This window comes from Salmo salar, chromosome 22 (genome assembly GCF_965601325.2).
Source record: "Salmo salar chromosome 22, fSalSal1, whole genome shotgun sequence".
In the NCBI taxonomy this organism is placed as follows: Eukaryota; Metazoa; Chordata; class Actinopteri; order Salmoniformes; family Salmonidae; genus Salmo; species Salmo salar.
Genome location: NC_138312.1, coordinates 21,866,622 through 21,881,207, shown reverse-complemented (window position 1 = coordinate 21,881,207; position 14,586 = coordinate 21,866,622). Strand labels below are relative to the sequence as shown.

Here is a 14,586-nt window from a genome sequence, read left to right as displayed (position 1 = left end):
CATTGCACCTTTTCATTTCCAATAAGTATGGATTACCCATTTATTTGTCTCTGCCTGCAAATCGTCTTCCTAAAACGTAGCAAGTGTCGCTGTCATCATTCTTGCTGCCTCCAGTTCAGTAGCCATGCCTGCGAGATCAGCTGCGCGTGTGGTCTCAATTAAATAGAGTTGGCTAGAGAAGCACAGGACAGTTATCTTTCCAAGGAAATGTACTTCCTAAATAGGCCTATTATTAGGCTATAGTTTACCCCATTGCCTAGAAATAGGCTTAAATATTGATCACCCATATTTCTCCGTCTGAAAATCTTCCCACTCCTAGAATGTAGGCTATAAAAATAGCTCAAGAGAAAGTGCAAGTCTCTCCAACTCTGCTCTCTTCAAACTAGCCCAGTAATACAATGTAAGGGCCATGTGAGAGTCTATGGTAATTTAACCCAATTCTTAAGTTATTTTTGCGCATTTGATATTGCCTATAGGGTGCAAAATTGCAGGGGACCAGGTCTTGCAAGTGAGCTGTGTCACATACGCCTAAAATAATACTGTGGTTGGGTTTGGGACCAGTTCTTGCTGTAGCTGGTGAAAAAAGTCAGATTATCAATCTTCAATCATTTGATTCAGGTCTAGTTTGATAGAGAGAAAGCTGGCCTTTTTTCCTCAAACGGTACATCAACTGCCGAAAGCTTGCCAAGTTAATTTACTTCTGAAATGTGACAAAACAAAGGCTACTAAACATGTCCATACAAACAACTGCTGTTAGACAGCGATATGGTGGCTATTATTACTATCTGACAGATAACTAGAGGCTAGAGCTGAACTGGCTGTGGTAGCTACTCACTAGCATAACTTATTAATTTACCTCAGTCGAGAAGGGATGAAACATTAGCTAAAGTTACATGTCAGTTACAATAATAGCTCAGCATTGCGAATAAACAATAGTTTTTTTTTGTTAAGTTGACTGTGGTTACCTTGCCAGCTACATCAGTCAACTAAAGAGTAGCCAGTTTCTGTTCCTATTACAACTCAGTGAAAGAGCGCAATGCATACACTGAACTATGCTCAACTCTCCCGTGCTGGTCCAGCCAGCCTTCCAGAAGCTATGCCTTCACACAACCTGTCAGTCCGCTCTGTGGTGTCAGCATCGGGTAAACACTCCAATCAGCCTACCTAACTGCTCGGAGGCGTCCGCATGGTCCTAAAGCACACTGTTTCCTTGTTTTGGATCACATTCCAACAGGGGGGACAAAAATGTAATTTCAGAATGTGGGGGGGGGATGTCGCCACCGTCCCCAGTGAAAGTTGCGCCCCTGGTTTTTGGAACACTTCACGTGACATTTCAGACCGTGAAAACAAGTTCTTGGAACACTTCACATGTGAATGTATGTGTTTTTAGAACACTTCACGTGGCATTTCACATGTGAAAATGTGTTTTTGAAAAACCAAAAGTGTGTCTATGATACACAGACAGTGCTTTTAACATACAGTGTTTTCATCTTACATATTTGACTACATTGTATGTTTATTTATAAAGGTAATTATTATTCAATGTGTCTTTATCTGGGATTTGAACTCACAACCTCTTGGTTCACAGCATTATGATATTTCTGCTACACCACCACACTTGTATTCCTGCACTTTGGACTTCAAAGTAAATCTCAGGTTAAAATCATCATATTGATTCAGGAGTAATACTTAAACAGAATAATATGCCCCACCAACATTAGACAAGTATACAAAACCCTTCAATTGTTCTTTACCATTCGGCCATCAGATTTGCCACCAATGCTCCTTATAGGACACATCACTGCACTCTATACTCCTCTGTAAACTGGTCATCTCTGTATACCCTTCACAAGACCCACTGGTTGATGCTTATTTATAAAACCCTCTTAGGCCTCACTCCCCCCTCTCTGAGATATCTAGTGCAGCCCTCCTCCTCCACATACAACACCCTACTCAGACTGGACAGTTTTATCTCAATCTCTTCATTCAAAGACTCAATCATGGACACTCTTACTGACAGTTGTGGCTGCTTTGCGTGATGTATTGTTGTCTCTACCTTCTTGCCCTTTGTGCTGTCGTCTGTGCCCAATAATGTTTGTACCATGTTTTGTGCTGCTACCATGTTGTGTTGCTACCATGTTGTTGTCATGTTGTGTTGCTACAAGCATGCTACCATGCTGTGTTGTCATGTGTTGCTGCCTTGCTATGTTGTCTTAGGTCTCTCTTGTCGTGATGTGTGTTTTGTGATGTGTATTTAATATGTTTTTCTTTTTAATCCCAGCCTCCATCCCTGCAGGAGGCCTTTTGCCTTTTGGTAGGCCGTCATTGTAAATAGGAATTTGTTCTTACCTGACTTGCCTAGTTAAATAAAGGTTAAATAAATAAAATAAAATAAAACATTGCTGAAGTAAGTAAATGAAATCAATGATGAGAGAATCTTTAGATGAACTAATAACTAAAATAGCAATGCAGATGGCATTATTTTGCTAAGTGCATAGATGTATTATAGACAATGAATGTGTAGGGGAATGCTACAGATATCATTGCTCAGCAGAAAGATCAGCATATCTCAAATCCATAGGTTGTGAGTTCAAATCCCAGGGTTATATTTTAGATGAACAGCGTACCACTTACTTTAAAACCACCATACCATTACTTTACTTATAATAGTTTGGGACCATCTGGACCATTACGTGACGTCCTGATGACTGGTAAAACAAATGTCTTGAGAACATCCATGTGCTTAATTTTGTTTTGAGCCAACTTCGCCATGGGCTTTGAACGAGGCAGCCCGGTTCCAAAACAAATCCAATCCCTTTTTACCCAGGGAAAACTCCTCCCATCGGGGCAACCCTTTTCAGATAATGAAATTGCATCAGTATCTCATGTGAAGTGACCCAAAAAAACATTTGCATATGATATCGTATGTGAAATTTCACTTGCACATGATTTCACGTGAAATTTCACAAATGTGATGTGTTATAAAAACATGTGAAATGTTACGTTTAGTTTCATGGTATCACATGTTGAAATATTGTTCTCACATGTGCTCACATCTTGTCACGTGTAGTTTCCTTTTATCACGTTCCTTCACATTGACACATGTTATCACATTAACTTCACATAAAATGACATGTGATCACACAAGAGCACGGGTTCACATGTGAAATTCATTCGTTTCTTCCATAAGGGACACCACAAACATTCAATTGTTTAGTCCAGATGTTATTTATTGTCAGATGTTGTTGTTTAGTTGAGAAGTGCCAGTTAATGTAACGTAAAATAATAACCATTTTATGATTTGTATTATTATTTTATTATTTTTGCTGTGCAAAATGTTAAACATGGCAACAGTTGTTCTCAATAAAGGCTTTCAATATTCTGTTGCATGTCATGATTTTTGCATTTTTTCAAACTGTTACATTGGGTAAATTGTAAGGTGGGGTAAATTGTGACATTTCACTCCTTGTATTTGAGACAGCCTACAGCTGTGTATATCCCCAGCTCACTGGCGTGTGAAACTCTGAGGGACCAGAATATTTTATACAATGTTGCAAGTTCGCTAATGCAAGTTTAGGGCTGGACCCAGGTTATAGTTGATGCAATGTTGCAAGTTCGCTAGTGCAAGCTTAGGGCGAGACCCAAGTTATAGTTGACACAATGTTTCAAGTTCGTTGCAGACAGGCCTATGTGATTTATAGGATATTTATTTAAATCATGATATTTTCTACCTGCTGGCTGCAGTTTTATTTGTTGGCTTTATGTAGGCTATTTTTACATAGTTGGGAATGGCAATAGAAGTTACTTTTTAATGTTGTATCATTTTCATTTAGATTTGGATAGAATTTGATTAACCGCATGACAATGATTTTGAGATATGAAGATGTTATTAAAATTAAATGAAAATGTGCATATGAAAACCATAACTGGCATACAGATCTGTAAAAACGGTAAGATAAATTGGCATTTTACGTGAGAAAGGTTGTCAACTCCTCATGTAACCTGTTCCCGGCTACTTCAGGGGAGTAATGTCAGAATCTGCGAAAGCCAGTGAGTTGCATCTCATAGGGAGGAAGGACTCACCTCATTCGCAGAGTGAATCCCATATGTGATACATCTCCCTCATATTATCAGAGATCCGGGGTTACGCAAGTAACCTTAAGTTTCATGTTTTGATCAGGAGTGTCAAACTCATTCCACGAAGGGCCAAGTGTCTGCATGTTTTTGTTTTTTCCTTTCAATTAAGACTTAGAAAACCAAGTGAGAGGAGTTCCTTACCAATTAGTGACATTAATTCATCAATCAAGTACAAGGGTGGTGCGAAAACCCTCAGTCATTCGGCCCTCCGTGGAATGAGTTTGACACATGTGCCCTAGACCCACTCCAATTTGCATACCGCCCCAACAGATCCATGGCCGACTCAATCTCAGTTGCACTCCACACTGCCCTCATCCAACTAGATAAAATGAATAGATATGTGAGAAAGCTGTTCATTGACTACAGCTCAGCGTTCAACACCATTGCCCCCACCAAGCTCGTCACCAAGCTTAGGACCCTGGGACTGGATCCCTCTGCAACTGGATCCTGGACTTCCTGATGGGCCGACACTGGTAGTGAGGGTAGGCAACATCACCTCTGTCATGCTGACTCTCAACACGGGGCGCAACAGGGGAATGTGCTTAGTCCCCTCCTGTACTTCCTGTTCACCCATGACTGCTTGGTCATGCACCACTCCAACACCATCATCAAGTTTGCTGGCAACACAGGTGGGAGGCCTGATCACCGGTGGCGATGAGACAGCCTACAGCGAGGGGGTCAGTGACCTGGCAGTGTGGTGCCGAGACAACAACCTCTCCTTCAATGTCAGTAAAACCAAGGAGATGATCGTGGACTACAGGAAACATCCACATCGACAGGTCCATTGGAGCGGTTCGAGAGCTTCAAGTTCCTCGGGGTCCAAATCACTAAGGACTGTGCCTCTTCACCCTCAGGAGCTTGAAAAAGTGATCTTGGTGACCTCAGGCTTGTGCGCGGCTGCTGGGCCATGGAAACCCATTTCATGAAGCTCCCGACGAACAGTTCTTGTGCTGACGTTGCCTCCAGAGAGAGTTTGGAACTCGGTAGTGAATGTTGCAAACGAGGACAAATTATTTTTATGCGTTTCGGCACTCGGCGGCCCTGTTCTGTGAGCTTGTGTGGCCTACCACTTTGTGGCTGAGCCGTTGTTGCTCCTAGACGATTTACTTCACAATAACAGCACTTAGAGTTGACCGGGGCAGCTCTAGCAGGGCAGAAATTTGCCGAGCTGACTTGTTGGAAAGGTGGCATCCTATGACGGTGCCATGTTGAAAGTCACTGAGCTCTTCAGTAAGGCCATTCTACTGGCAGTATTTGTCTATGAAGATTGCATGGCTGTGTGCTCGATTTTATAGACCTGTCAGCAACGGGTGTGGCTGAAATAGCCGAATCCACTAACATGAATGGGTGTCCACATACTTTTGTATATACCGTATATAGTGTATGTTGAGATGGCACCTGTACTCCGTAGATAAGTGATTATTTAAATCATTATCAGTCAACATCATCGCACCAACAATCATTGTATTGACCATTGTTTTATTGATCCTGGCAAGCCTGTAGAGTTTGTTGGCTCAACAAACTCTACAGGCAACCTCATGACAGGCAGCCCTTTCAGAAACAGTCAGCTTATGAAAAAAATCACATCCTACTAAATGGATAAACTATGCATGAGATCTTCTAGTCTTCCTGCTCACTTCTTTTTGATTTACTGTGATGAGAATATTAGGCCAATCGGATCTAACAGTTTTCTAATCGCTAGGACAAAGCAATTCAGGCAGACGGAGAGAGGGGGAGAAAAGGGAAAGGAGAAGAGAGGGATGTTTGTGAGTAAGAGAGTAAAACGGAAGGAGGAGGGGTGGAGTGAGAGAAGAGATTTTGTCAAATTAGCCACACTGTCAGCCTGGTTTTAACTTATCTCTACTGGAATGGCTATCTCTATAGCAGACACAGGAAGCCTCGCTTGCTCACCATAATCTTGCCTACAGTTAGTTTACAGTCCAGCTCTCTTCTATCTGCCTCGGCAGGCTAATTAAATGACAAATTGCTCCACCTCCAGTGGGGTGGCTAGGAATGGCTATCACACAGCAAGGGAACATCATATCAACAGAAAAATACAAGGAAAATCTGGTTCATGTTTTCATCATAATATTCACACAAAGATGTCCTTACCAACAACAACAACAAAATTATCAGGCAAATGATAATTCTTCAGGGCATTTCAATCTGACTGTACACTGACTACACAGGAGTACAACTCAGTCTTGAAAACAGTCCCTGTTTCACATTACATAACATTATGTCTTCAGTGAGTTACATACCTATTTGCCCTTGGATTGTGTTTAGCCAGCAGCCATGTTGACTTGGTCTGGGAATCACACAGAGGATCCTTCAGAATGACATAACTCTAAGAACCATTCACGTAGAATTGGAATACAGTCCATTTATACATTTAGTCAATTTATATCTGCAATGTTCTCTGAATGTTTTGTTCTGAGCAATTTAGGCATATTCGCTCAAATTCTATAATAATCCACATAATTCGTGTAGCCTACAAGTAATAGAAGTTACATCTGAATATAGCCCATATTTCCAGGATTCAGAGAAATGGTCTTATAAAAGAGGTCACTTTTGATGCTTTTGGAGCCATGAGTGATTTGGGGGTTATTATTCTGCACAAAGCACAACCATTATAGAGGGACAGATGACGGGTTCATCCTGAATGGGTTACAGATGGTGGAATCACAAGAAAATACCCACAGGTCAAAGGCATTTCATAGGATTTCTCAGTGCATGCACTGCATGCACGCAGGCATGTAACCTACAAAATGATGCATGATTAATAAGATATATTTTTCTACTTATACGACCAGACTAATTCGTGGTGCCTCGAGACAACATTCAGGCACTCCGTTACAATCACATCCTCTCATCCATCTCCGACGTGGGGAGGAGAGGCAGTTCAAACAATAAACACGTCGTAGCCTAAATCGATAACAAAAAAATCTTATCCAATCGTAAAATCTTGAAGCCGTCGTTCATTTCCGTGAAGCCAATCCCCGTCTGTCTCTATGGTGTTTTATTTTTCAACAAGCTGACGAAGGCTCGGGGTTTTCCGTGTAGTAGCACTAAGAGCCGAGAGTCGTACACGCGCGAGGCATAGACATCAAGCGGTTTGGGTAACTCTGTACAATTGTTTACATCTTACTGAACAAGGAGATAAGTATTTTGAAAATGTTATCAACTAATGAGGTATGTTTGTTGATTGTACATTTGTTTTGTCAGGTCTCAAAATAATATGCATTAAACAGCCATTATTCAATTTTTTAACAATGTAGGCTAACTTACATGTCAAATAGGCTATGCAAACATTACATATGTTGTGGATTTATTAATGAAAAATCGTTATTTTTTCTGTTATTATTGTTGTCATTCCATTAGCTCGTGTCTGTTGGGACATTTCAAGTGCTTAAATTACCTCTTGGATTTATCCGCGTTTTGGAATGGGTAAGTTTGAGTGTTTGCAGAAACACATATTTGTTTTGCATGAAATAACTAAATGATAGAAAACACGTTTACAGTTGCCAGTCAATTTATTCATCATATATATTAACGTTAATGCCTGCCGAGATATAACATAGCAGTCATATTTAGGCTACATTTGCGCACTGAAATATAATTGCGCCTTTCATGTTTACCCAAGGGGTCTCGTGTTTTTGCGAGTAAATCCGCGTTATAGCAGGCTATAATGTAGGTTTTGTTTACATTCATTTCCATTACTCTCAGGTGAAACTTTTAATGATCGTAATTGCGTTCTGTGTCGCCTACCATGATATTACTATTTCTCGGACGAGTAACGTTCCAGCGCTTGATCCATCAGCGCGTGAACAAACTGCTTTACCGTAACCAACTGGTTCACGTTAATTTAAGGAATCGCTGCTCTATTAGGTCTTCACAGGGAGGCTGGAGAACATGGCAATCACCAACACCTAAAAACGAACGTTTTGCCTGAAACAGATAGCAGTGTAGCAGGACAGAAAATGGATCATCCTACATACAGTGAATCATGTGGCCCTGCCTTGTTATATAAATCAGGCAGACAGACATTGAGGCATTCAGTTATTGTTTGATTGAATGTTAGAATGGGAAAAACTAGTGACTTTGAGTGTGGTATGATCGATGGTGCCAGTAGTGCCAGATCCAGTATCTCAGAAACAGCCACCCTCCTGGGCTTTTCATGCACAACAGTGTCTATGGTTTACCAAGTGTGGTTTGACAAACAAACATTAAGTCAGTGGCAGTCCTGTGGGCAAAAAAAAGCTTGTTGATGAGAGAGGTCGAAGGAGAATGAATCATGCAAGCTAACAGGCGGGCCACAAACAGACAAATAACGGTGCAGTACAACAGTGGTGTGCAGAATGACATCTCGGAATGCAACTCCTGCATCTCGGAATGCAACTCGTCAGTCGGTCCGTGTCTCGGATGGGCTATTGCAGCAGACGACCACACCGGGTTCCACTCCTATTAGCTAAAAACAAGAAGAAGTGGCTCCAGTGGGCACGCGATCACTAACACTGGACAAGAGGACTGGAAAAACATCACCTGGTAACAAATCCCAGTTCTTGTTGTGTCATGCTGATGGCAGAGTCAGGATTTGGCGTAAGCAGCACGAGTCCATAGACCCATCCTGCCTGGTGTCAACGGTACAGGTTGGTGGTGATGGTGTAATGGTGTGGGCAATGTTTACCTGGCACACGTTAGGTCCCTTGATACCAATTGTGCAACAATTGAAAGCCACAGTGTATCTGAACATTGTTGCTGACCAAACCCAATAGAGGATCTTTGAGATGCGATGGAACGGGCTGTTGGCAGCATGAATGTACCACCGTCCAATCTGCAGCAACTGCGTGATGCCATTGCGTGATCATGGAACAACATCCCTGTAGAACGTTTACGACACCTTGTAGAGTACCCCAAAGAATTCAGGCTGTTCTGGAGGCAAAGGGGGGTCTGAGCCAGTGTTTGTGTGTGTGTGAGCAGGCACATGCACAGTTATGGCTTTACCTGTGCACAACACATGCCCCTTTGCCCTTCCAATCTCCAAATTGCCCTTTTCAGTCGTGGTATAACTTCCCCAAAATGTTTTTTTTTAATCATTATTGTTCTGAACCCACTGCCCGCAAGTCATCGTTAAATTCTCGTCTATGCTTCAGAACCAAAATGTTGCGCGTCTTGATTGCTGACCAATGACCAGTCATCAACATTTGCAGAAAAGGCGGGAACGCATATCCAGATTAGTGACCAGAAAGAACTTGTTTCATTTCCTCCAGTTTTGCCTGACAAAAACAGAGTAGGCCTATGTTTATCATCCATATAAAATACAGTTTAGCAATCTACTGACTCATCGTTGCCAGAACAATAGGCTAACTGGCGATTTGATTGATCATTTTCATATTTCAGATAGGCCTAGGATAGGTGGATACTGGCTACATGTCTAAAGATAGGCAGCTGTAACATTGCATATTATGGGATGAAGATTTAACATATTCTGGCAAATGTATTAAGATATATGTGAGGAAGAACGGGTATACCCGGCTGGGAACGAGCACTCTGCAGGTAGGCTGCCCTCCAAAGTGATGGAGTGGTGCAGACAGAACATGTTTTCCAACCGATCCTGCAGACTCCACTACAAGTAGGCAGAAGGATTTTGCTTGCTCTGGACTCCAGAGAAGTGACATGATATATCCCTAGTTGATATTGACTGCTAACATGAATGACTTTACACTCCAAATGCAGGTGTTAAACACAGTTTATCTCAGTAGCCTAACTTGCGTTTTGAAAATGCATCACTGTTTATGGCTGTAATGACAGGCTACTATTGCGCAGTGATTGTTTGTAAATGTTTGCGTGTGCACACGTGCATGTGGGTGCGAGCAGGAGGTCACAAGTTTTGTACCACTCTTTTTTTGGGGGTCGCGGGTCAAAAGTTTGAAAATGATGTTGAAGTTGGGTTGGATATATACTGAACAAAAATATAAACATATAAACAGCATGCAACAATTTCATTGATTTTACTGAGTTACAGTTCATATAAGGAAATCAGTCAATTGAAATGCATTCATTAGGACCTAATCTATGGATTTCACATGACTGGGCAGGGGCGTAGCCATGGGTAGTCCTGGGACGGTATAGGCCCACCCACTGGGGAGCCAGGCCCAGCCAATCAGTATGAGTTTTTCCCCCACAAAAGGGCTTTATTACATGATGGATTATCTTGGCAAATGAGAAATTCTAACTATCAGGGATGGAAACAAATTTGAAATAAGCAGATTGTGCTGCTTTCCCCGCTTGTAATAATTGCTAAACGAGTCTGTGACTGCTGCTGCAGGAAACATTTTTTTGGGGTGCCCTTTTTTTAGTTTGAGCATATTCCTCCCAACATGTCAGTGCACGGCCCTTAGTGTGAGTGATCTCATGGAACACTATCCACATCCCGTCAAATGTATTAATAAATTACAACAGTGACATGGCATTGGGGTCAACTGTTGTCAGTGATTGTTTAACATCTTGAATTTATGTATTTTAAAATGACTGTAGGAAACCATTGACTGTGAGGTAGGCCTACTGATGTTTCAGTACATGGTGACTGCTTGCAGAAAACACACACACACACACACACACACACACACACACACACACACACACACACACACACACACACACACACACACACAGGAGCAAGGGCTGTGACACAGAGTGACAGAGCTCTGAGCATGCAGTGGTGTCCCAGTGTCATGGAGATGATTGTTTCTCTCTACGAGTGTGTTGAAAATGCAGAGAGGTAGAGGAGGAATCAGTATCTTTCCCAACCACGAGCATAGTGATGCACAGACAATCAACCCACTGCACACTGTGATTCTCAAGAGTGATTTAATTGATTCAGCTTTGTCAGTAGGAGTGACCCGGGTCGGACAAAACAGAGATAACCTGGTTTTACTTACATCTCGGTCATCTTCAGTACCTTTACTATTGCAGATTCTTATTAGAAGCTCTGATGGCAGTTGTCTTTGTCATTCTGCACATCATTTCATCATGAGGAGTGTGTTATTTGTCTTTGGATAACAGTGCTTACAAATGCATGATAGGCTACAAATCATTACTCAAGTCATAGACCCAAATGTATTCAAGTTTTTTTAAATGTATTTTTAAAAAAAATTATTTGTTGTTTTTATCAATGTCAATCAAAAAAGCAATAGCAGTCACATGATCTGCACAGCAACAAAACATGAACAAGAAGGGGGGTTTGGTACAGCAGCTCAAAATACAACAATTGAGAAATAATATTACAAGAGGGCTATCTAACAAAGGTCTTTGTTTTTGTAGCTGCGCCATGCAGCTCAGCTGTTGAACATTTTAGCTGTCCTAGAAAATGTTTACCTTTTACTGCAGTGGGCTAAATCAGGGTCACACAGTGTTTCTTGAAAGTCTTAAACAAATCTACTCTGAAACAAAAGTATACTCCTAACACACATGGTTATTGTGTATATGTCAGATATAGAGTTGAAATGTATTAAACTTTAAGTTTGCATCCCAATATTACATTTTATATACATCACAGAACACTGAAATATTATAACAAACTGTTTAACATAGAAACACCGGGAATTCCGTCTGTTTAAAAAAAAAAGTTAAATAATTATACTTTCTGAGTGATTTAAATATTGACTGGCGTTCATCAGGCTGCACACTCAAGAGAAAGCTTCAAACTGTATCTAGTGCCTGCAACCTGGTTCAGGTTGTCAATCAACCTACCAGTGTAGTTACAAACAGTACAGGAATGAAATCCTCAACATGTATTGATCATATCTTTATTAATGCTGACGAAATTTGTTTGAAAGCTGTATCCAAATCCATCGGATGTAGTGATCACAATATAGTAGCCATATCTAGGAAATCCAAAGTTACAAGGGCTGGGACTAATATTGTGTATAAGAGGTCATACAAGAAGGTTTGTTGTGATTCCTATGTTGTTGATGTGAAGATTAGTTGTTGGTCAGTGTGTAATGACGAGCAACCATACAGACCCGGGTTTGATCCCAGGCTGTGTCACAGTTGGCCGTGACCTGGAGACGCATGAGGCGGCGCACAATTGGCCCAGGGTCGGGTTTGGCCGGCCGAGATTTCCTTGTCCCATTGCGCTCTAGCGACCCCTTGTGATGGGCCGGGCGTCTGCAAGCCAGCTGGACGGTGTTTCCTCCGACACATTGGTGCGGCTGGCTTCCGGGTTAAGAAGTGTGTCAAGAAGCAGTGCAGCTTGGCAGGGTCGCGTTTTGGAGGATGCATGGCTCTTGACCTTCGCCTTTCCCGAGTCCGTAGGGGAGTTGCAGCGATGGGACAAGACTCTAACTACCAATTGGATATCACGGAATTGGGGAGAAAAAACATTACGAGCAACCAGACTCTGCACTTGACACATTTATGAAATTGATTATCCCAGTTACTAATAAGCATGCACCCATAAAGAAAATGACTGTAAAAGTTGTTAAATCCCTGTGGGTTGATGAGGAATTGAAACATTTTATTGTTGAGAGGGATGTGATGGTAAATAGGTCTGGCTATACAACTGATTGGCAAAAGTACTGCAAATTGATAAATAATGTGACTAAACTGAATAAAAAGAAGAAGAAACTACACTATGAAACAAAGATAAATTACATAAAGAATTATAGTAAAAAGCTTTGGAGCACCTTAAAATGAAATGTTGGGCAATTAAGGCAAACTCTGCTCCATCATTCATTGAATCAGATGGCTCATTCATCACAAAACCTACTGATATTGCCAACTACTTTAATGATTTATTTATTTGGCAAGATTAGCAAACTTAGGCATGACATGCCAGCAACAAACTCTGACACTACATATCCAAGTATTTCTGACCAAAATATGAAAGACAAGAATTGTAATTTTGAATTCCGTAAAGTAAGTGTGGGAGAGGTGAAACAATTATTGTTGTCTATCAACAATGACAAGCCACCGGGGTCTGACAACTTGGATGGAAAATTACTGAGGATAATAGCGGACGATATTGGCACTCCTATTTGCCATATTTTCAATTTAAGCCTACTATTCCCCTACCTAAGAATAGTAATGCCCTCTTATCTGGCTCAAATAGCCGACCAATCAGCCTGTTACCAACCCTTAGTAAACATTTGGAAAGCAAAATTGGGTATAATCAGGAATTCCCCAGGGCAGCTGTCTAGGCCCCTTACTTTTTTCAATCTTTACTGACGACATGCCACTGGCTTTGAGTGTCTATGTATGTGGATGACTCAACACTATACACGTCGGCTACCACAGAGACTGAAATGTCAGCAACACTTAACAAAGAGCTGCAGTTAGTTTCAGAATGGGTGGCAAGGAATAAGTTGGTCCTAAATATTAAAAGAAACTTAAAGCATTATATTTGGGACAAATCATTCACTAAACCCCAACTAAATCTTGTAATGAATAATGTGGAAATTTAGCAAGTATCAGTATCAGGGTCATTCAAACATAAAAACACTTAAAACTGTGATCTCAAGAATCAGACATACAAACTGACAGACTGATTGGCTGCCATCTTGGATAATAAAGCTCTGCTCTGCATTCTTAACAGTGCTATCAACAAGGCAGGTCCTACAGGCCCTAGTTTTGTCACACCTGGCGCTACTGATCAGTCGTGTGGTCAGGTGCCACAAAGAGGGACATAGGAACATTGCAATTGGCTCAGAACAGGGCAGTACGGCTGGCCCTTGGATGTACACAGAGAGCTATCATTAATAATATGCATGTCAATCTCTCCTGGCTCAAAGTGGGGGAGAGATTGACTTCATCACTACTTGTATTTGTGAGAGGTATTGACATGTTGAATGCATCGAACTGTCTGTTTGAACTACTGGCACACAGCTCGGACACCCATGCATACCCCACAAGACATTCCACCAGAGGTCTCTTCACAGTCCCCAAGTCCAGAACAGACTATGGGAGGCGCACAGCACTACATAGAGCCATGACTTTGTGGAACTGTATTACACATAAAGTAACTCATGCCAGCAGTAAAATTTGATTTAAAAAATATATAAAAATACACCTTATGGAACAGCGGGGACTGTGAAGCAACACAAACATAGACACATACACACTATACACACATTTACACATAGATATTGTGTTGTAGATATCTGGTAGTAGAGTAGAGGCCTGAAGGCACACACTTAATATATTGTGAAATCTGTTATGAATGTATTGTAATGTTTTTAAAATGTATAACTTCTTTAATTTTGATGGACCCCAGGAAGAGTATGAAATTATGAAAAATATTCATAACATGAGGCCACTAGGTCATTTGACTGCAGGAAAGGGCTACAGAAGTATTTGGATCAAACCAATGTTTTTTTAAATTATCTTTCTGGCAGCGGTTAGGGCACATATGAACAATTTCAATATAATCAAATCCAATACAATGTCACA

General features: G+C 41.2%; 1 protein-coding gene across 1 annotated transcript in view; it reads left to right on the top strand.

Moving 5' to 3' along the window:
* The first annotated feature begins 7,001 nt into the window (after window positions 1–7,001).
* LOC106582942 (synaptoporin) overlaps window positions 7,002–14,586 on the top strand; it is a 31,600-nt gene continuing 24,015 nt past the window's right edge. Inside the window, exons 1-2 of the mRNA XM_045705700.2 lie at window positions 7,002–7,329; window positions 7,519–7,584. Coding sequence (XP_045561656.1) covers window positions 7,312–7,329; window positions 7,519–7,584 — 84 coding nt within the window. The 5' untranslated portion in view covers window positions 7,002–7,311. The remainder of the gene's footprint in view (window positions 7,330–7,518; window positions 7,585–14,586) is intronic.